General features: G+C 67.3%; 2 protein-coding genes across 6 annotated transcripts in view; one reads left to right on the top strand and one right to left on the bottom strand.

Annotated features, from left to right (window-relative positions):
* INF2 (inverted formin 2) overlaps positions 1-18,411 on the top strand; it is a 28,883-nt gene extending 10,472 nt beyond the window's left edge. For 2 of the 3 annotated variants that reach the window (XM_082387598.1, XM_082387597.1), the window contains exons 2-23: positions 1,721-2,120; positions 3,399-3,514; positions 3,581-3,740; positions 4,225-4,258; positions 5,216-5,357; positions 6,036-6,177; positions 6,388-7,035; positions 7,470-7,615; positions 7,694-7,755; positions 8,430-8,532; positions 8,669-8,754; positions 9,313-9,413; positions 9,928-9,998; positions 10,088-10,195; positions 10,511-10,581; positions 11,554-11,674; positions 12,085-12,249; positions 12,408-12,513; positions 12,686-12,847; positions 13,473-14,117; positions 14,553-14,609; positions 17,411-18,411. In XM_082387598.1, coding sequence (XP_082243724.1) covers positions 1,730-2,120; positions 3,399-3,514; positions 3,581-3,740; positions 4,225-4,258; positions 5,216-5,357; positions 6,036-6,177; positions 6,388-7,035; positions 7,470-7,615; positions 7,694-7,755; positions 8,430-8,532; positions 8,669-8,754; positions 9,313-9,413; positions 9,928-9,998; positions 10,088-10,195; positions 10,511-10,581; positions 11,554-11,674; positions 12,085-12,249; positions 12,408-12,513; positions 12,686-12,847; positions 13,473-14,117; positions 14,553-14,608 — 3,636 coding nt within the window. In that variant the 5' untranslated portion in view covers positions 1,721-1,729 and the 3' untranslated portion in view covers position 14,609; positions 17,411-18,411. The remainder of the gene's footprint in view (positions 1-1,720; positions 2,121-3,398; positions 3,515-3,580; positions 3,741-4,224; positions 4,259-5,215; positions 5,358-6,035; positions 6,178-6,387; positions 7,036-7,469; positions 7,616-7,693; positions 7,756-8,429; positions 8,533-8,668; positions 8,755-9,312; positions 9,414-9,927; positions 9,999-10,087; positions 10,196-10,510; positions 10,582-11,553; positions 11,675-12,084; positions 12,250-12,407; positions 12,514-12,685; positions 12,848-13,472; positions 14,118-14,552; positions 14,610-17,410) is intronic. The other variant, XM_082387596.1, reaches the window with a different exon arrangement.
* AKT1 (AKT serine/threonine kinase 1) overlaps positions 13,731-21,279 on the bottom strand; it is a 65,747-nt gene continuing 58,198 nt past the window's right edge. For all 3 annotated transcript variants that reach the window (XM_082387613.1, XM_082387611.1, XM_082387612.1), the window contains one exon: positions 13,731-13,742. The gene's annotated coding sequence lies outside the window, so the exon portion shown is untranslated. The remainder of the gene's footprint in view (positions 13,743-21,279) is intronic.

Raw genomic sequence — 21,279 nt, 5'->3', positions numbered from 1 at the left:
GAGGAAACAGGCTCGGCTGGGGTCTGCTGGGAGGGTCCGAGCTGGGGGCGCTTGCGGGTCAGCCCTCTCTGCCCCCAGCCAGGCTGCTTCCCGGAAGGACCCCATGGGCCCCGCCGGGCAGGTGGAGGGTGAAGGGTGGGGGGAGGGTGCTGGACTCCTGGTGCGGACCCACTGCAGACAGAGGAGGGGCTGCTGAAACTCCAGGAGGCCTCTGGCTGTTCTCTGTGCTCCGGGCAGGCAGGGGCGAGGGGGGTGGTTCCGGAAGCTCGAGGGAGGATGCCCGAGACCCTCACCCAGGCGGAGGGGGAGCAGGACCTCCGAGAGTGACAGCAGCGAGCGCTGGGGACCGTGAGCCCCGCCGGGGACAGGCACCTGGGCTCTTGGCCCCCTTCAGCCTGTCTCCTGTGACCTCAGGCGGCCCCGCGGGTCTCCCCGCTAAATTGCCAGGGCAGCCCTTAGGGTGACGCTGCCCTGGCCATCCAGCATCTCGAGGGCCTCAGGCCGCCCTCTGGGGTCCAACCTCAGCTCTGCCGTTTCCATCCATGGGGCCATGGGCACGTGATCTGCTTTCCCTGGGTGCCGCCTCCGTGTCCCCTCCTGTGAAGTGGGGGCGTAGGAGGCCAAGGGTCGGGGCGGGCAGTGCTGGCACCAGGCCCTGGGCATGAGGCACAGTGGTGTTGCCGTGCCCTGCCCCTGAGGCCTCCCTCCACGCTGCCCTTCTCACACGCTAAATATAAGACCAAGCCATACATGGTGGCAGAAGAGCCTGGACTGCCCCTGACCTCTGGGGGCCGGTCCCAGGGTCTGTGGTTGGGGACAGCGTCACAGCCCGGGGCCCCAGGGAGGGGGCTCGCTGGGTGTGATGATGACACAGAGGCACAGCCCGCCTGTCCCGCTGTTCCGGTTTGGGGAGGGCACGTCTGGGGGTCATTCTGGGCTGGGCCACACCCTCGGCCTCCGGGGGATGTTCTCTGGGCAGCGATCATACCTCCTGCAGCTGCATCCGGGTCAGTCTCCGAGAGCCACAGGCCTGGGGGACACTGGTCCTCCACTGCACACAGGTTGACAGAGTGAGGCCCACAGAAACTGGGGCCTGGCAGGGCTGCTCCCCACAGGGCCCTGGTCTTGCCCAGAATTGGGTGGGCGGTGGACATGACCCTCGAGTCAGCCCCCCTCCCCAGGCACATTCCCGATGCTGTGGGCAGGCTAGAAATGACCAGAGTCTGGAGTTGTCCCCGCCCACCCTATTGTCCGCATCTGATTCTGTCCGCTGGGCAGGGGAAGCACCCTGGGGGGCAGGGGAAGCACCCTGGGGGACAGGGGAGCCCCGGAGACGCCGTTTCTGCCGCCTGATCACCGCTGGGTCAGTGGTATTCCTGCCAGTGTAGCCTTCTGGGGTCCTGGTGCCTTCAGCGAGGACAGCGGTGCTGCCTCCTTGGTTGCCATGATGATCGAGACAGGGGTGGGTGTAAGCAGAGCCTGGCACAGGGGAAGCCAGGGGGCAGTGGCAGCCCTGGTGGGACGAGGGTTTGCCAGTAGTGTGTCCCCCGGGCAGGCCTGGGCACCAGCAAGAAACGCAGTGAGTCCCCAGTTGGCAGGTGGAGGCTCGGAGCAGGGGACGTTGCCTCCACTGACCAGCCAGGGGCCAAGCTGGGCCGTGGCTCCCCTCCGGGCCCGGGGCCAGGCTCCGGGCTGACACCCCTCTCCTCTGGCCCCGCAGTTCAGCAAGATGTCAGTGAAGGAGGGCACGCAGCGCAAGTGGGCAGCGCTGAAGGAGAAGCTGGGGCCTCAGGACTCGGACCCCACGGAGGCCAACCTGGAGAGCGCTGAGCCCGAGCTGTGCATCCGGCTCCTGCAGATGCCCTCCGTGGTCAACTACTCGGGGCTGCGCAAGCGGCTGGAGAGCAGCGACGGCGGCTGGATGGTGCAGTTCCTGGAGCAGAGCGGCCTGGACCTCCTGCTCGAGGCCCTGGCGCGCCTGTCGGGCCGCGGCGTGGCCCGCATCGCCGACGCCCTGCTGCAGCTCACCTGCATCAGTTGCGTGCGCGCCGTCATGAACTCCCAGGAGGGCATCCAGTACATCCTCAGCAACCAGGCCTACGTGCGCCAGCTCTCCCAGGGTGAGGCTCCGGGCTGGGAAAGGCGGTGGGAGGGCTGGGGCACAGGAAGAGAGAGCTTGGCCCGGCAGCCAGGGAGGACTTCCTGGAGGAGGAACCAGTTTCCCATCTTCCCAAGTCTGAAGCCTCCAGGTCACCTTGGAGCCGTGAACTTCTACCAGCTGCACCTAGTTGCCCCCTCTGTTCTGTGACTTTGCCCGGCTTTTCCACCTAGCCCTGTGCTCGTTTGGGCCCTGCCCCCTCCCCAGTCTCTGGCCTCCGGGCCCCTGTCCACACCGTGGCAGCTGGAGTCACCTGGGTCAGAAACACACGTGCACCTGAGGGGCCCGCTTCCACTCCGCCTGGCTCCGAGCTCCTCGGCCGTAGCCAGGCCTCAGCCCTTCAGGTCTGCGGCCCCTGCCAGTGACACCATCCTCCACCTCCACGCCCCCTCCCTGCCCCCATCCCTGCTCTGGCCACCTGGGGCTTTTCCTTCCCCAGCTGCCGGCCCCCAGTCTCCACCCCCTGCTCAGTCCTGCCCGCCCTTCAAGTTCTGGCTCACTGTCACCTCTTGTAGGAAGTCTCCCCGGACTGCAGCCAGACTTAGTCCTCAACCCTCGGGCGCGACCGCAAGTGGCCCTTGGTGGACAGTGGCCCCTGCGTGCTCTTTGCCTGCCAGGCTGTGCTGCTCCCACTGATGCGTGGGGCTCCGGGGCGGGCAGGGCCCGTGCGGGCGAGCGAACCAGAGACCGCCCGGCCCAGGCCCGGCAGTTGCCGTCTGTGGAGTCCTTTGTGCCTTAGTCTCAGCAGGGCCGGCCGAGAGACACCCCCAAAACTTTCCCAGCTCCGGGAATGCAGTGGGAGGCAGGGGTACATGGGGACAAGGAGGCATCGCAGGCTGTGTCTGCCGTAAACACAGTTGGTCTAAGTTTGGAGAAAACACGGGCTCAGCCCTGGGAGGGCTGCCAATGTTGGCCTTGGGCCCGGAGCCCGCAGAGACCCCCCCCTTAGACCTGAGGGCCAGCGGGAGTCGACCCCGGGTGACTGGAGCCGTGCCTGCCCCCACACCTCTCCCCATGGCCCTGGGGACGGTCAGCGCGTCTGGAGAGGCCAGCGCCTGATGTGGGCGGTGGGCCAATACAGAGCGCCCCCTGGCCTCTGCCAGCCAGGCACTTGGCAGCTAAAGGGTGGGAGCCCAGGGTGGGCGGTGGGCACAGGCGGGGGAAGGGCGGGACTGGGAGGAGGAGGACCCCGGGCTGGGGGGTCGGTGGGCCCCTCTGAGAGGCCCCCTGCCCTTGGCAGCTCTGGACACATCCAACGTGATGGTCAAGAAGCAGGTGCTGGAGCTGCTAGCGGCCCTGTGCGTCTACTCACCGGAGGGCCACGCCCTGACCCTGGACGCCCTGGACCATTACAAGGTGAGCGCTGGGTGGCTGGCGCCTGGGTGGGGCCTGGGGGCGCACTGACCCCTGCCCACCCTGCAGACGGTGTGCAGCCAGCAGTACCGCTTCAGCGTCATCATGAACGAGCTCTCGGACAGCGACAACGTGCCCTACGTGGCCACCCTGCTCAGCGTGGTCAACGCCATCATCCTGGGCCCCGAGGACGTCCGTGCCCGCGCCCAGCTGCGCAGCGAGTTCATTGGTAACCCTGCCCGGACCTCCGCCACTGGGCCCCTGGCCGCCCAGCCCGCGCTAACCCCCTTCCGGGGAGACGCCCCGTGCCCTCCACTCCAGGGCCCCAGAGACAGGCTCTGCCTGGGCCTGGGAAGCCTCCTGCCCCCACCTGCTCCCTTCGGTGGGCCCAGGGCCTCAGGACCCCTGGGTGTTAGCCCTGGAGGGCTCTCTGGGCAAGGCTGCTGGGCAGTGGAGGGAGGTGGGTCCTCTGACGTCCAGTTCCAGCCCTGCTGGCTGTGCCAGTGACCGTTTACTGGGGACCACTGTGCGTCCAGTGTGGTCTCCCCCGAGAGCCCCGTATCCCCGGTGTCCCGAGGGAACGGGCCGGGTGCTTCGGGTGGTAGGAGTGAGCCCAGGGAAAGGGTGGAGGTGAAGGTGTCAAAGATGTGAGTGGCCCCGGGGTGGGCGGCCCGGGCAGCGCCTGTGAGGCTCACCTGCCTGTCCGTTCCCAGGGCTGCAGCTGCTGGACGCTCTGATGCGGCTACGGTGAGTCCCCACTCTGCTCCCCGGAGCCAGGGCCCCCTCCCTCCGGGCCCCAAGCAGCGCCTCCAGATGGGCAGGGAGGGGGCTTCCTGGAGTAGCCCCAGCAGGCCCACCCCTCCTGGGGCCAGGTCCCAGGGAGGACCCAGCTTGCCATCCCTAGCGCTGCTGGACAGGCCACTCTGCAGAATTTCCCGCCCAGGGTCTCGGGAGCTGCCCCGAGAAACTAAGTTACCAGGTAGGGTACAGGACGCCCACTTAAACTGGATTGTAGGTAGACAACAGATCGCTTTGTTAGTGTAAGTGTGTCCCACGTATTGCACGGACGTACTTGTGCTAAATACCGTTCAGCGTTTATCTGAAATTCAAATTTAAATGCATATCTAGAAACCCGTGTAGCTGAGAACCCCATCCCAAGCCTTATCAGGACCACTCTCCAGGGTGGGGCCTCCGCCCCCAGGGAAGTGGGCAAGGGGCGACCCCAGGAGCAGGAGCCCCAGCTGGTGCGACTGGTGGTGCGCTGGCCTCGGGCAGAGGTCTGCTGGGCGCTGAGGGTGCGGCTCGTTGGCCAGGCTGAGGACAGGCCTGTGCTGGGCTCAGTGAACGCACAGCCCCCTGCTCAGGCCAGAGCCCCGCACCTGATCGCAGAGGCCGGGTGGACCCCTCGGGGGCGGCCTTGGTGCCGCCCTCCAGCACCCAGAGGAGGGCCTGCCCTCCCTACTGTGCCCGCCGCAGCACGGCCCCTCCATCTCTCCCTGCGAGTGTGAGAACGCGCGCTTCCCGTCCCGAGGGGCGCGGAGCTGACCGGAGAGGCCGGCCCGACAGGCCACGCTGCCCCCGGCCACGGCGGCCACCTACAGGCCGCGGGCCCTGCTTGGGGTTGTCTGCGCGCCTGTCCCGGGGGGGAAGCTGGGGGAGCAGCCCGCTGAGCCCGCCCCTGCCCCGCCCACCCTCCCGCCTCAGAGACCTGGAGGACGAGGACCTGCTAATCCAGCTGGAGGCCTTCAGGGAGGCCAAGGCCGAGGACGAGGAGGAACTGCTGCGGGTCTTCGGGGGCGTCGACATCAACAGCCACCAGGAGGTCTTCGCCTCCCTCTTCCACAAGGTGGGCCGGGGCCGGGGCAGCCCCTCCCGGGACTGTCTCGGGGGAGGGGCCGGTGGGCTCAGGGCTCGGAAGTGGCCTCCTGTCCTGCCCTGGGCACACCCTGCCCTGCTGGGCCCGGGGGGAGCCACATCTGGAGCTGAGAGGGCTGGGGGGCTGGAGGGAGGCAGAGGCTGGAGCCCGCTGCCTGGGGCCGGCTCTGGGCTGTCCCCCGCCAGAGCCAGGGCCCCAGGACGCAGGAGGACAGGCTAGGCTGTGCTGTCCTGGGCCCAGCCGCCCGGCCACCGTGAGGGGTACCGAGGGGACTTTGGGGCCAGCGAGAGTCGGGGGGCCGGGTTCTGGTCCAGCTCAGCCCCTCCCTTCACCGAACCCAGCAGCTCTCAGCCAGGGGCCAGTGTCCCCAGGGGCGTCCAGAAACATCTGGAGACGTCTGGGGTTGTCACAACTGAGCAGGGGTGCTGCTGGCTTCGAGTGGGTGGAGACCAGGGATGCGGCTGAACGTCCCGCAGGGCACGGACCACCCGCACACGGTGCCCCAACCCCAGGTGTCACAGCGTGCCCGTCGGGGAACCCTGACTCAGGCGCCTCGCCAGGGCCCCCGTGGGGCGCAGAGGGGTGACAGGGTGGACACTCCTGGCGAGGCGATGGCCGTGACCCCTGCTCCTCGCCCACCCCGCCCAGGTGAGCTGCTCCCCAGCGTCTGCCCACCTGCTGTCTGTGCTGCAGGGCCTCCTGCATCTGGAGCCCACCGTCCGCTCCAGCCAGCTGCTCTGGGAGGCCCTGGAGAGCCTGGTGAACCGGGCCGTGCTCCTGGCCAGTGACAGTGAGTGGGTGGGATGGGGCGGGGGAGGGGGCCCCGTGCCCTTAGCCCCTGCCCGCGTCCCCCTCCCTGACCCCAGCCTGGTGGGCAGACACTGGGTTCTTAGCCTGTGGGGGGAGGGGGCCAGCCTCGGTCCTTAACCCGCCCCTGCCCGAGGGAGGGGCCGCACCTTTCCGGATGCCCCCTACCCTGACCTGGATGTCCCCACCCCAGCCCAGGAGTGCACCCTGGAGGAGATGGTCGAGCGGCTCCTGTCCATCAAGGGGTGGCCCCGCCCGCGCTCCCTGGACAAGGCCCACAAGGGCGTCCAGGTCAACCTGGGCCAGAGTCAAAGGGGCAGCTCCCCCCAGAACACCGGTGCCCCGACGGTGGGGGTCGGGGGCCAGCAGCCAGCGGCAGCCCTCACTGGCCTGCACGTTGCCAGTGTCCAGGGCGAGAGTGGCAGGATGGCGCCACAGCCCACAGCTCCGGAGCAGCTGGAGCCCACCCCACCCCCAGCTGCACCCCCCCTCCCTGGCACCGCAACCTGTCCCCCGCCCCCACCCCCACCACCTCCTCCACCCCCTCCCCTGCCAAGCCTGGGGGCCGCGTTCCCCTCACCCCCACCTCCCCCACTGCCTGGCCCTAGTGGGACCATACCCCCACCACCTCCACTCCCAGGCCTGGGGTGCCCGCCCCCGCCCCCGCCCCTGCCGGTCACCTCCAGGCCCCCTGCAGCAGGCGGCGTGGAGGAGATCATCGTGGCCCACGTGGGCCACAGCCTGGGCTCCGCCTGGGTCCCCAGCCACCGGCGGGTGCAGCCCCCCACCCTGCGCATGAAGAAGCTGAATTGGCAGAAGCTGCCGTCCACCGTGGTCCGAGGTGAGTCCAAGCCCCCAGGTGGCTTCCCTCTGAGGGCAGGGGCTCGGCTGCCATGGGGGGCAGCCGGGGCAGGAACAGGTCAGGGGTCACCTCTAAGGCCCCTCTCCTCCCACAACTGCAGGCCAGTGTGTGTCTCTGATGCTGCCCAGGGGCTGAGGGTGCTGATGGCTCAGAGAAGGTCAAGGCCAAGGCTGGCTGGCGGCCAGGTCACCTGCCAGCCTGGACGCAGGCCCCCCATGCAGCCACACCCACATACGTGGCATGACAGCAGCTGGAGGGCTTCCTTTGCCAGGCATTTATTAAGTGCCTGCTGTATGCTTGCCCTGGGCTGGGCCCCAGGCAGGGCATCCCTGCCAGCCCTCCAAGGCCCGGGCCAGCTGCACCCCAGACTCCCGGGGTGGGTGTGAGCCTGACCGGCGGCCCCTTGCCCGCAGAGCGCAGCTCCATGTGGGCGTCACTGAGCAGCCCGGACGCTGAGGTGGTGGAGCCTGACTTCTCCAGCCTCGAGCAGCTCTTCTCCTTCCCCGTGGCCAAGCCCAAGGAACAAGCAGTGGCTCCAGCCAGGAAGGAGCCCAAGGAGGTAGGGAGGGGGCCGGGGCTTAGACAGGGCTCCGTGGCCGCCCTCCAGGTACTGACGGGTCACGGATCACTTTTCCAGATCACTTTTCTGGACTCCAAGAAGAGCCTGAGCCTCAACATCTTCCTGAAGCAGTTTAAATGGTGAGCTGCGGGGATCTGAGAGCAGCTGGTGTCGCAGAGCCGGCCCCTCCCGCACAGCCCCGGTCAGACTACCAGGCCCCGCCTGACCCAGCCCCCCATCTTGGGCTCAGCAGTGCCCTCTGCAGGCCACCCTGGGAAGTTCACATCCCATCCCTGGGGCTAGAGACAGTGGGGGTAATAGCCACAGAGGACCCCAGCTGGGGGCTCTGGAGACCACCAGTCCAAGCTCCCTGGGGAAAATGAGACCCAGAGAGTGGTGGGGACCCCATAAGTCACAGACAGGCGGTGGCCAAGCCAGGCCGAGGACCTGGCCCAGGCTCCCAGCCCTTGAGTCCTTCCCTGCAGCAGGTGTCCTGCCCGGGAGCTCACTGGGTACCGTTGAGCCATCCCGCCTGTGTCCTGAGCAGCCCCCTGGAAGGAGGAGGAAGAGGGTGCTCTGGCAGATGGGGAGTGTTCTATTCAGCCCCCAGCCTCATTACTGTGTGACCCCGGGCAGGTGGCTTGCCTTCTCTGTGCCCCGCAGCCCTGGCCCCTGCGATCTCCTAGGTGTGGGAGGCAACCCGGGTATGACCAGCAGAGGTGTTGTGGGCCAAGGGCCGTCCCAGGCTGGCAGGGTCCCGAGGAGGCCAAGTGAGGTGCCTCGTGTGACCACCCCCATCCTCTCACCCCGCCAGCTCCAACGAGGAGCTCACCGCTATGATCCGGGCTGGGGACACCAGCAAGTTTGACGTGGAGGTCCTCAGGCAGCTCCTCAAGCTCCTCCCCGAGAAGCACGAGGTGAGTGGGCCCGAGAGGCGTGTGTCGGGGCGCCCAAGGGGCCTGCAGCTCCACCCAGAGCTGCGCCCGGGGAGCGGGCGCCTCAGCGAGCCGCCGCAGGCCTCCTGGGTGAGCACGCGTGGGCCTCCTATTGCAGATTGAAAACCTGCGCTCCTTCACAGAGGATCGGGCCAGGCTGGCCAGCGCTGACCAGTTCTACCTACTCCTGCTGGGCATCCCCTGGTGAGCTCGGCAGCCCCGGACCCGAGGGCCTGCCCGCGGGGGCGGGGGTGGGGATTGAGGGCGGGAGCTGGGCCCAGACCCAGAGGAGAGAGCAGGGCTGTGTAGACCCGTCCCCAGGGTTCCATGAAGAGCGGTACAGATACCACTGGTGCTACCCCCAACCGTGGGGCCCTTCGAGGGGACCCTGTGGGCCGGGGCCTTCCTCCAGGCCAGCGACGGCATTGGGGGTGGGCAGTGGGCAGGGCTGTGTGGCCTCCAGCAGGCAGACCCAGGCCCCCTATGTGACCCCCGGGAAGGCCCCTGTTCTAGGAGGGAGGGGTGCCCCACAGGGGAGCGACTGCCCTCATCTTCGGCAGCCGGGGGCTTGTCCGGAGCGCCCTTCCTGGGCCCACCCCAGTCCTGCTGAATCCCACCCGGGGCCTGGCTCGGGAAGGTGCGTGCTGAACAGGGCCAGGCCGTGGGACCACCCCCCACCAGCTCTGTGCCGAGAGGACCCTGCGGGCCCAGGGCAGGTGGGTGGGGGCCCCCGGGCCCTGAGCTCCTGCTCTGCCGCCCCAGCTACCAGCTCCGGGTCGAGTGCATGCTGCTGTGTGAGGGTACGGCCGTTGTGCTGGACATGGTGCGGCCCAAGGCCCAGCTGCTGCTCGCCGCCTGCGAGAGTGAGTGGGGCACCAGGCTGGGGGCGGGCAGGCCCTGGAGGGCGCCCCTCGGGCCACAGAGGCACCTGGGGGTGCCAACCTTCCCCTCCCTGTAGACCACCGCCCTCAGGCTCAGAAGCCTGAGCCGTGCACGCACGCACGCGTGCCCATGCCGACACACGTACGTGCACACACACGCACACCGCTTTCCCTGAGCGAGGAGTCCCGGGCAGGGACACGGACGGGCCTGACTACCGAGGCGTGGCTCGGTTCCGCTGGGGTCGCACGCCGGGCGGGGATGTCCCCTGTCGTCTTGGCCACAGACCTGAGAGCCAGGGTGGCTGCAGGTTCCAGAAGGTTCCCCTCAGTGTCCTCGCCCCCAGAACGGGCAGTGGTCACCTGCCCCCTTGTCGCTCCTGCTTCCCGAGCCTCCAGGCTTGCTTTCGGTCAGGGTTCCCCTGCCCTACCCCCTCCCTCGTGCCCTGGAGCCTCGCGGGGAGTCTGCGGCAGGCAGTGAAGGGATGCCATCCCGCAGGCCTGCTCGCCAGCCACCGGCTGCCTGTCTTCTGCCTGCTGATCCTGAAAATCGGGAACTTCCTCAACTACGTGAGTGGGCAGCACGCAGCCCGCCCTTGCTCCCCGATCCCCGCCCGGCCCCGGGCCCAGGCCAAGAGGCTCCCTTGCCGCCCTCGCAGGGCAGCCACACCGGGGACGCTGACGGCTTCAAGATGAGCACGCTGCTGAAGCTCACGGAGACCAAGGCCCAGCAGAGCCGCGTCACGCTGCTGCACCACGTGCTGCAGGTGCCCGCGGGCCTGGGGGGCCTTCAGGATGGCGCCCACGCCCCGCTCTGCCCGCAGCCCCTCTGGGCTCCCATCCGAGCCCCTGGTCTCCCCTTCACACCGCTGCACCCCCCGCAGTCCTCACCCACTCCAACTGGCCTCCGTCCCTCCCCAGACCCCAAGGAGAGCGAAACTGGCAGAATCCGGCCAGGCCCGAGGGGAGGCCTTGGAGGCCCAGGGTGCCGAGGGCTTTCTGAGGGCCGTGAACCACAGCCACCGAGGGTGGGGGGTTGCAGGGTGGCCTTAGCGGGTCTCACCGGACACGTCGTGTTGCAGGAGGTGGAGGAGAGCCACCCGGACCTCCTGCAGCTGCCCCAGGACCTGGAGCCGCCCTCCCGAGCGGCAGGGTAGGTACCTCCTGCCCTGCCCCCCACTGCCCGCTCCCCAGCCAGTGGGGCGGCTGGACTAGGCTGGGTCACACGCTGCGGCGCCACCCCGGCCCCCAGGATCTGCTGCCTGATAGACACTCACTCTCACCCTGGGCAAGACCTCGTGTCCACCGTGGCCTGTGCCCGTGTGGCCTAAAGGAAGAAACTGAGGCCTAGGATGTCGGGGAGCGACCTGGCTACGATCACGCCAGGGGCTGGCCTAACACGCTCTCTTTACAAGGTTAACCTTCAAGACGAGGCCGTGCCACCCCATGGTACAAGGAGGGAAACTGAGGCCTGGGGAAGCAGGGCCGGGTCCATGGGGTCACATAGCCCAGGTGCAGCTCTGGGAGGGCAGCCCGGGCCATCCGCCTCCAGGGTCCACGCTCCCAGCACAGGCCCTGCCCGGCACCACGCCACCGTGGAAGGTCCTCTGGTCCTGGGGCTGCTGAGCCTTGTGGAGGGTCAGGCAAGGAGGACAGGCTGATCCGCAGGGTTACTGTCCTAACGCCACAGGCACAGCACCTTCTAGGGCGGGCACTTCATCCCGACACCACTCAGCCCATCCGAAAGCTCTTGACGTGTTTCTGGCAGCCAATGGGCATGCAGTCCGGGGTCCCACTGTCCCTGAGGCTGTGCAGTCTGGGGGTCCCCACTGTCCCTGAGGCTGTGCAGTCCGGGGTCCCTGCTGTCCCTGAGGGTGTGCAGTCCGGGGTCCCACTGTCCCTGAGGCTGTGCAGTCCGGGGGTTCCCGCTGTCCCTGAGGGTGTGCAGTCTGGAGTCCCCGCTGTCCCTGAGGGTGTGCAGTCTGGAGTCCCCGCTGTCCCTGAGGGTGTGCAGTCCTGGGGTCCCCCCTGTCCCTGAGGGTGAGCAGTCCAGGGGTCCCCCGCTGTCCCAGCAAGCCTGGACACCAGCTGTCACCTGACCTTACCGGCCCTCTGACACCTTCAGGATAAACCTTGAGATCATCCACTCGGAGTGCAGCACTAACCTGAAGAAGCTTCTGGAGATGGAACGGAAGGTGTCTTCCTCCATCCCGGAGGTGCAGGAGCAGTACTCCCAACGCCTCCAGGCAAGTGCTGGGCGGGTGGGGCCCTGGGCTGGGAGCGGCTGCCCGGTGGTCTCTGGGGAGGTGGGCCCCTCCGGCGTTGGGGAGTCTGCCAGGCCTGGGGTCTGTAAGGTAGGCTGGCGAGTCGGGCGGGGGGCAGGTGAGCGTGGGGAGGAGAGAGCCAGAGTGAGAGACCCCCCCCCCGGAGGGCGGCCCCCTGTTCCTGGTCCCTGATCCTGGGGCTGCAGTGCTCAGACCCTCGGTCCTGCTCAGAGACCACGATGCCTGCAGGGCCTGTGCCGGTGGCCATCCTCCTGCGGCCATGGGCCCCACCTCGCCCTCCCTGGGGCTGCAGCCTGGGCATCTCCCTGTGACAGCAGGCGGTGCCCTGCGTGGGCCCCCTCCGGGCCATGACCCTGCCCCTGTGCCCACAGGCCAGCATCACAGCCTCCCAGGAGGTGGAGGAGGTATTCCAGGCCATCACGCAGAAGCAGCTGGAGCTGGCCGCCTACCTGTGTGAGGACGCCCAGCAGCTGTCCCTGGAGGACACGCTCAGCACCATGAAGGCCTTCCGGGACCTCTTCATCCGCGCCCTGAAGGTGGGCCCCGCCGTTGCCGGGGAGGGCAGGCGGAGTGGGGGTGATGGAGGGCGGGGGTCACGGGCCGCGCCCTGAAGGTGGGCCCCGCCGTTGCCGGGGAGGGCAGGCGGAGTGGGGGTGATGGAGGGCGGGGGTCACGGGCCACGGCTGTCCCACAGGAGAACAAGGACCAGAAGGAACAGGCGGCCAGGGCTGAGAGGAGGAGGCAGCAGCTGGCGCAGGAGGAGGAGGCCCGGAGGCTGCGGGGCGAGGACGGGAAGCCTGGTGAGGCCGGGCCTGGGGCAGCAGGGACAGGCCACAGGGGGGCAGGGCACCGGGTCTGGGCCGTGGGCACTCCTCCTTCCTTGCAAGTCTGGCAGCACTACATCCCCTCCTCTGGGGTGAGTCCCCAGGTGGGCTCCAGGGACCCTCTGAGCCACGTCTCTGGGTTTCTCAGTCAGGCAGGGAGGCGGGAAGCAGGAAGAGGTGTGTGTCATCGACGCCTTGCTGGCTGACATCAGGAAGGGCTTCCAGCTGCGCAAGACGGCCCGTGGCCGAGGGGACACCGAGGTGGCCAGCAGGGCGGCTGCCGCAGACCCCCCGAGAAGCAAGGCACCTGGTGAGACCCTCCCCCACCTCCCCGTCACCATTTGCTTCCCGCCACCCCCGCGCTATGCCATCCTTGCAGCCCAGCGCGCCTCCCTTCCTCCGAGAAGCCCTCCTTGATTTCACAGGAGAGCCCGCTCCTCTCCCCTGCTGCCCTGAGATAAGGGCCAGCTCACCCCCATGATGCTTCCGCATGTCTCTGCTGCAAGAGAGCTCCCCGGCTGGTGTGACGGCCGTCCGTCCAGCCCCCAGGCCGGCAGAAGAGTCGGGCCAATGGGCCCGCTGACAGATGCCCTGGGGCTCAGAGGGGCTCTGTGGCGGTGGAGGAGGCAGACATGAGGCCCTGGGGTGGGACTCTCCACTCTTGAGGAGGCTGCCTTGGACTCCTTGGGGACTCTGGGGGCGGGGGTGACATGTGCCATCGCCTCGGGGCCCAGCGACCCCTGCTCTCCCCCACTGTGGACAGACCGTGGACATAAAGGCCCGGGCCTGCCCTGTGGGAACCCACACTCGGCCACCAGGAAAAGCTTCCCGGGGAGGGGGCTTTGCAGGGTGGGTGGTATTCGACTTGGGCAGGCCCTGGGGATCGGGATCACTGAGGCGCCCCTGCCCTCCGCTGATGTGTACTCCATCCACAGCGGCCACCAGGGACCCCGTGGGAGGCACCAGCCTCCCCACCTCTGAGTCTGGTCCCGACGCTGCAGCGGCCAAGGAGCCCCGCGGCTGGGCTCTCGCGGATGCCGCCCCCAGCAGCGCCCAGCCCACTGGAGACTCATCAGAGAAGGGTGGTCCTGGGTCCCTGGAGAGGCGTTCTTCCTGGTACATGGATGCCAGTGATGTCCTGGCCACCGAGGACCCCCTGGGCCCCCAGCCCTCTGCAGGGGCCTGGCCATTGGTGCTGGGAGACACTCAGGCCCTGAAGCCCCTCAGCTTCTCCAGTGACAAGCCCTCCACAGCAATGGGTTTGAGCCAAGACACCGAGGAACCCACGGCCCCTCCAGGCGCCCGCCAGGCCGAGGCTGACACCACACGCGAGGGCGCGGAGGACGCAGGTGCCCACAGCCGCGGTGCTGGCGTCCCTGCTGCAGGCCGTGGCGGGGACGGAGACGAAGATGAGGAGCGCACAGCCCCAGACTCCGCTCTGGACACCTCCCTGGACAGGTCCTTCTCCGAGGATGCCGTGACTGACTCGTCAGGGTCTGGCACCCTCCCCAGGGCCCAGGGCCGGACGTCAAAGGGCACAGGCAAGCGAAGGAAGAAGCGCCCCTCCAGGAGCCAGGAAGGTAACTTGGGGCTCCCCCGTTCCTCCTTGTACCCTGAGCAGGGGTACCGGGCGGGCGAGTCGGCAGGGCTCGGGGCATTGGCGTGTGGTTGGAGCTCATTCGTCACACGCCAGGGCCCTGGAGCTCTCCCTGCGGCCGGCCGCTGCCACCCGTTCCCCCCAGCGTGGGCGATTCCCGGGGCATCTCCGTGTCCTGCCAGAGAGGAGGTGGCAGCGCCTCTGCACCGGGAGGGGCAGCCTTGGGGGCCCCTCCCAGCCACCACACCTCTAACCCACTGGCCCCTGCCTTACGTAGGCCACGTCCAGCAGGGTGCGGCGGGGGGCCTGGGGTGCGGCTCTTTCGGCGTAGCGTCCACGCGGCCCCGGCCCCGGTTCTGAGTTCAGTGTCGCTCGTGAGGGGCGAGCTGTTGAGCGCGTTTCTTTTATTTGGAAGCAGAGGTTGACCTTGACCCTGACGATAATAAAACAAAAAGACTCTGTGTGATCCAGTAAGGTACGTACCAGCCTGGCGCTCAGCACTAACGGTGGCGGCAGAGGCAGGGCCCGCGCCCGGCCTTCCTGGGCACTAACCCAGCTCCCCAGCCCTCCAGCCGGCGTCCCCCGGGCCGCGGTGTGGGGCCCTCCCGGTGCCCGGCTTCCTCTCCCTCTCGGAGAAGGGCGGGAGCCGTGCCTCGCCTAGCTGGGGCAGGTGCGGCCTCGGAGCCTCCGCCGGGCCGACGGGGTGGACGGGGCCAGCCGGGGCGCCCTCGGGGAGCAGGGCTCCAGGGCCCGGAGGGTGGGGACGGCGTGGCCCTCGGCCCGGCCGGGCAGGCTGAGGTCGCCCTGCCGGAGCCTCGTGCTAGCTCCCGACCCCCAGCCTTGGCTTCCCCCGAGTCTGTCCACAGGGCACCTGGCCCTCCTCTGGCCCTGGCTCCAGCCACACGCGTCCCCGGGGAGACCGTGAGGGACAGGGAAGACCCTGGCGGCTGCTGCCAGGGACAGGCAGGCCACCGGCCCCTGTGGAGATGCACAGGCGTCCTCTCCCTGGAGGCAGTGGGTCTGTGGGCACCGCCTGGGACCCCCGCGAGGGGGTGGGACAGTCAGGGTCTTTGACGAGGCTCACAGCTGCAACCAGAGTAACGGGCCTGGGTCCCACGGCGTCCCGGCCTGTGCTGTGGGCCGTGATCTGGTGCAGGGCCCCAGAGCCCTGCCCGGGTGGGAGCTCTGTAGGGGGTCGCCCTCGGTTCCTCACGCACCTTCTGCCCGATGTGCCCGGGGCTTGGACAGGGCATCGAAGTGAGGTCGGGCTGGTGCCAGAGCCCAGGGCAGGGGTTGGTCCAGTGCAGCTGTGACCTAGTTCATCCTCACTGCCGGGCTCAGCCTTCACCCTGCGCTCCGGGGGTTTGCCCCCTGGGGGTTCTGAGCTGGGCTCTCTGCTGTCACGAGGGCACCCGCCTGTCCCTCAGGGCCAGGATTTGTCCTTGCAGCCCCAGCTGCTGGCCCTAGGCGTGGGGGACGTTGGAGGGTGCAGTCTGTGGGTTTGGGACAGCGACCGTGTGTGGCCACTGTCTGGTGAGAGGTCGCTGCGCCCAGAGCAGGGTCTGCACTCCCCGAGTTCCCCCCCACCCCACCCCCGGCCAGGCCTGGGGCTCCCAGTCTGCAGGCTCGTGGGCCCCGTCATCCAGTATTAGGACGGGAGGAAGAACCCCTACCCTCCTCGTCTCCCCAACTTCTCATTTGGAGAAGAACTTCAACTGGACAGAAAATTTGCAAGGAGGTCCCAGTGAACACCACCTACCCTGTACCCTGAAATTACAAAAATGTGGAAAACATAGGAGAATTGCTGACATCTGCTGCATTGCTCCCCCCACCCCCCGCAGCTTTACGGACCGATTTGAGAGTTGCTTATAGCCATCAGGATACTTTGTGCCGGGGTTTGTCCCCAGGGCGCCCAGGTCAGGGCCGTTCTCCCGCACACCCGGACGCCGAGCTATCTTCACCTGCAGCCCCGGCCGGGGTGACCCCTGGCCCCAGTCTCCCTGTTGCAGTCGTTGCTTTGCTTTTCTGGAAACAAAGTCCTGCCCAGGACCACACGTCCAGCCCCTTTTGCATAACACCGAAGACACGAAGTCACTTTGGAGGTGTCCTGTTTGTCCCCCACCTGGGTCCAGGTTGCGTTTAGGGCAGGAATCCTACACCCATGACGTGAGTCCTCCCCCAGAGCATTGCAGGAGGGGCTCAGGGGCCTGTTTGTCCCGGTGTCGGTGGCATTGATGCCGACCCAGACGTGTTACGGTGGTGATTCTGGCAGAGCCCCGCTGCACAAGTACTGTTTTCACTCTGATTAGTAAGCAGCCAGTGGGTGATGGCCAGGGTGACGGCTCCCAGTTTGCACCAGCATTTCTGTTCTGTCGTGCCTTCCACAAACTTCTCTTCTGCCATCTTTCAATCGTGCAAGTGTCGAGTGTGGGTGTCTGTTCCGTCCTCTGTCCTGTGCTGCGATGCTCCCGTGGCCACGGGAAGAGTGGGGGGAGTGGCGTCAGGTCGCCTCCGCCGGCTCCTGCGGTCCTTTCCTGGCTGCAGTGCCACCCCAGCTTCCTCTGCCCGCCCCGCCCCGGCCTGGGCCCGCCTGACTGTTCCTCCTGGGCCTGCAGTGGGGCTGGGACTGGAGCCACAGTGTGAGTGACTCTGATCCTCTGCTTCCGCCCCACTCGTTTTCCTGGCCCATCTCTTTTGAGCTCTGGTCCCCAGGCCCCACACCGCCACCTGGCTCCGGGGTGCCGTGGGCGCAGGGCACCTGGGGGGAACAGCCAGGCGAGGGCCCCCGGACTACAGAGCACGGAGGGCACTGGGTGGGCGCAGGGCCGGCAGGGGGCAGGAGCCATAGGTGTAGAACCCGGTGCCCTGAGGACGGAGCTGCAGAAAGACACGGCAGGAGACGTCCACGTGAGGGGCCGGTGGGGAAGTGACTGGGACCTCCAGGGAGAGCTGGTGACAGTGGGGACCTGTGAGCGTAGACGGAGTGAGACTCGGGGAGACCCCGCCCGCCTGGTGATGAAACGTGCTTTGTGAAACCCAGTCTGGACAGGTGGACGAGCCATCTTGCCAGGGGTCAGCTGGCACCTGCTTCCTGTGTGAGCCTCGCTGCTCCAGAGAAAGGGCCTGCGGTCAGAGTGGACCTGGGGACACGCGGTGCAGCCCACTGGGCAGGGGTCACCAGGGGGCAGCAGGAGCCTGGGGCCCCGATGCGGGCCCCCTGCCACTGCCCACAGCAAGGCTGCTCCTGACCTAGTTCTTTCCTCTCCCTCCCCGCAGGCCTCAGGCCCCGGCCCAGAACCAAGTGAGAGGACCCGCAGCAGGACCGCTGGACGTGCTGCCGAGCAGGGCTCCTCCGGGGCCAGGCTGGGACCGGCCCCCGGGAAACCAAAACTCTGTGCCTTACCCAGCCAGTGCCGCGGTCTCCCGGAGCCCTGGCAGGGGCTTGTGGCTGGGACCCCAATGGGCACTGGGGCCCGGCCCCCCTGGCACCTTCCTGGCCCGCCTGAATGCCCCCAGCCCCTCGCGGTTTGCTTTCCAAACGCCGATGCCCAGCCCCAACCCCACACCGCATGCACCACGGCGCCCGCCCACAGCCTGCAGGGGGCAGGGTCAGGTGGTTGCGGGCCCAGGCACCGCTGAGCTTGTGACCTGGCACCCAGCTGCTTCTGGGGACAGGCCCTCACAGACCCCCTCCCCCTGAAGCTGCGGTTAGCCGGGGGGTGGGGGGGGGGCTGGAGCCCCGGCGCCACAGCTCGTCCCCCCAGCCCACTCAGTTGGTCTGAAGCAGTCGTGTTTAACTGAAATGGGATTGTTGATGGGTTTCTACAGTTCTGTGGTGGCCGAGTCGGGGATAGGTAGGTGGGTGAGAGGACCCCAGGGCCTTTGGGTAGAGGCAGGCTGTCTGGCAGTGCATGGGAGGGCCAGCGTCCCCCTACTCAGCAGGGGGGGACCCCATGGAGCTGACACCCATCCTAGCATCTCCAGCCCTGAGGTGGGGAGGGGTCTGCCCTTGTGGCCACAGCTGGGACCTGGTCCCCTCGTCGACAACACGACCCGCCCTGCGAACTGCTGCTCCCACCCCCAGACCCGGCTGGGCTGAGGGGAGGCCAGGGTCCAGGCCTAGGGGACCGGACGGATCTGGCCAGAGGGGCTGCCACCTCTCGTCTCTGACCCCATGGGCCCCCTGCCTGCACTGCACCCCCGCCCACCCCCCACCCCCCCACCGTGTGCTGCTGAGATGGAGGAACTTTGGCCAATAAAGAGCAAAGCTTGCCCAGCACGTGACTACATTGTATTCAGAAACTGTGGGTGAATGTGGTTTGATCACAATGGCTGTGATGATGTGGGTGGGTGGATGGATGGATGGATGATGGACAGACGGGTGGGTGGATGGATGGACGGATGGATGATGGACAGACGCGTAGATGGAGGAAGGGAAGGACAGACGGGGGGAGCGAGAGGGTGGGTAGATGGGGGTATGGCTGCATTAGCACGTATTTGGCTGTGTGCATGGCTGGACAGGTGGATGGATCGCGGGAGGGGTGGGCCGATCGCGGGAGGGGTGGGCCTGAGGGGCCCTGCCTGCTCCCAGAGGGGCCCTGCCTGCTCCCACAGAGCCCCGAGAATAGGGGCAAGGGCAGGACAGTGGTGAGATGAGCACAGCTCTATAGGGCCGTAATTTACCGACATAAACCTCCCCTTCTGTGTGTGTGATTCAGCTACCTTTCCAGCAGATTTACAAGATGCTGCAATCATCACCGTGGTCCGCTTTTAGTATATTTCCATCATGCCCCCAAAGTCCCCACACTCCCGATGTGGCAGCTCCCCCTTCCCCCAACCCCAGCAACCACTAAAGTGCCTTCTGTCGCTACGGATTGGTTTTCCGTGGCTATTTCATGTAAGTGGGATCAGACAGTAAGTGGCCTTCTGTGACCGGCTTAGCATGTTTTGGAGATTCGGCCGGGCTGTAGTGTGTCAGGACTGCATTCTTTCGTGTGGCTGAAGAAGGTTCTGTGGCCAGACCACGTTTTGTTCACCCGTTCACTTGTCTGTGGACGTTCGGGTGGTCTCCCTGTGAGGCTTTGTGAGCGGCGCCGCCGTGAACACGTGTGTGCTGCCCGTGTGTTTTCATTTCTCGGGGATAGATTCCTAAAACGAGAGTGGCTGGGTTGTATGCCAAATTTATGTTCAACTTTTTAAGAAATTGCCAAACTGTTTCCCAAAGCGGCTGTACCCGTTTTCACTCCTGCCGGTGCACTGTTTCAAGTTCCAGGGGCACCTGTGTCCTGGGGCACCACGTATGACATGAGGTGAGGTCCCTTGATGTGTGGCCCCAGAGAGTGGGAACCCTGGGCAGCCGAGCCTGTGTGCTTCTGCAGGGGGTTGTTCTAATTTGGGCTGGGCCATGTGATTGGCAGGGCCCCAGCTGCTGGGCCTGGACAGGGCTGTTTATAGAAAAGCCTGACTCCCCCCAGGCCTGCTGGCTATTTATAGACCCGGGCTTGGGGGAGTTGGTGCCCCGGCCAGCGTCTGGCCCTGCAGAGCCCGTCTGAACCCCCATGGTGTCCCCTTGGCCCCCCTGAGCCTCCATCTCACACCTGCTGGCCCAGAGTCCCGGCCTCCCGCAGGAAGGGCTCAGAGCCAGCAGTCCCCGCCTGGGGCCTTCAGCACCACCCAGTGGTGGACAGAGGGAAGCATCACCACCGCCCCCCTTTGACGTGACTCCAGCAAATCCTTCTCCAGGGCTCCTGGTGGCCATCCTAAAGCCCAACTCCTGCATCCGGAGACAACAAAGAAATCTCCCAGAACTCCTTTGGTCCCTCCCGCTACAATCCCGCCTCTTCCTTGTCGACACAGCCAGCCTCCCACGCCCTCACTCCCTGAAACACTCCGCCCCCCCTGGCCACAGCCCCCCCCTTGCCAGCCCACGGTTCGCCCCATCCTCAGCCTCCTCAGCCCTCGGTGGCTTCAGAGCCTAGCACCCGGCCCTCCTGACCCTGCTCCAGCCAATTCCCAGGGCTGGCGGCCCACGGAAGGGCGGGGGGGGAGGGGTGCTGCCCACCCCCACTCCATCACTGTCATCCAGAGAGGCCTCACACCCTGCCTGTAACCCCTGGTGTCCCCATGTGAGAGAAGAGGGACTGGGGCACAGAGGGGCCACGAGACCTGCCTAGGGTCGGAGCCAGGGCTCTGGCCAGGAGCCCAGGGGGCTGGAGGATGCGGGGCGGGGGGAAGGGGGGCGGAGGAGCAGGAGAGCAGTGCCGGGGATTGAATCACTAACTCTCCAGGAGTCTGTGACAAGCCCAGGGTCCACTCCCTTGCTGCTGGGGAGTACCTGGCCCCCTGCTTCTGGCTCGGGAGCCCAGGGAGCTCAGTGGCCCTCTGAGCCCTGGGCAGAGGCCAGCGCACAGGCTCCAGGCCCCTCTGCACTGAGAGTCCCCCCAGGGAAGGAACCAGGGGCACTGGCTCCCAGCCCCGGGGCAGGGGCCTACCAGGACACTCCTACCCCCAGGTGCCCAGCCCTCGCCCCTTCTCCGACCCGTAGGGCCAGTCATGTCCAAGCCCAAGTCCACTTAGGGTGCGTGTGTGGCAGGGTAGAGCGGGCGTTCACTCAGCTGGGAACACAGGAGCCCAGCAGACCATGGGGCGCCCTCTCTGGGCACCCAGTCCCTGCACAGCCTGGGGCAGGGAGGAGGTCTGGTGGGGCCTCTTCGACACCCCGGCCCAGCGCGGTTGGTGAGCACACTGGCCGCTCCAGTGCCCAACCAGGTGACCTGACAGCACGGTCCCTTCTCCTTGGACTCAGGGCCCTGAGACCCGAGGGCAGCCGGGCTCCTGGATTTAGCCCGCCTGTGATACCAGGGTGCCCAGTGCCAGACTCCGGGGCCCCTGCCCATGTGGGAGGGCGCGACAGGACGGGGGACGTTGGTGGAGGAGACACTCTGTCCTCTCTCTGCGCCCACCAGAGGGCGCCCGCGCCAGTCTGGAGAACCCGGGTTCACCGCGGGGCAGGTGCGCACCCCGAACACCCCGAGTGGGGCGCAAAGACGCAGCTCCCCTTTGGCAAACCGCACTCCCGCCCTGGAGGGGACCCCCGCGGTTTCTGGAACGCCGAGGTCCTGGACCTAGCGGGGCCGGGGTGGGGT

Source organism: Balaenoptera borealis, assembly GCF_965194805.1.
Source record: "Balaenoptera borealis genome assembly, chromosome: 3".
Taxonomy (NCBI): domain Eukaryota; kingdom Metazoa; phylum Chordata; class Mammalia; order Artiodactyla; family Balaenopteridae; genus Balaenoptera; species Balaenoptera borealis.
This window is presented reverse-complemented; position numbering and strand designations above follow the sequence as displayed.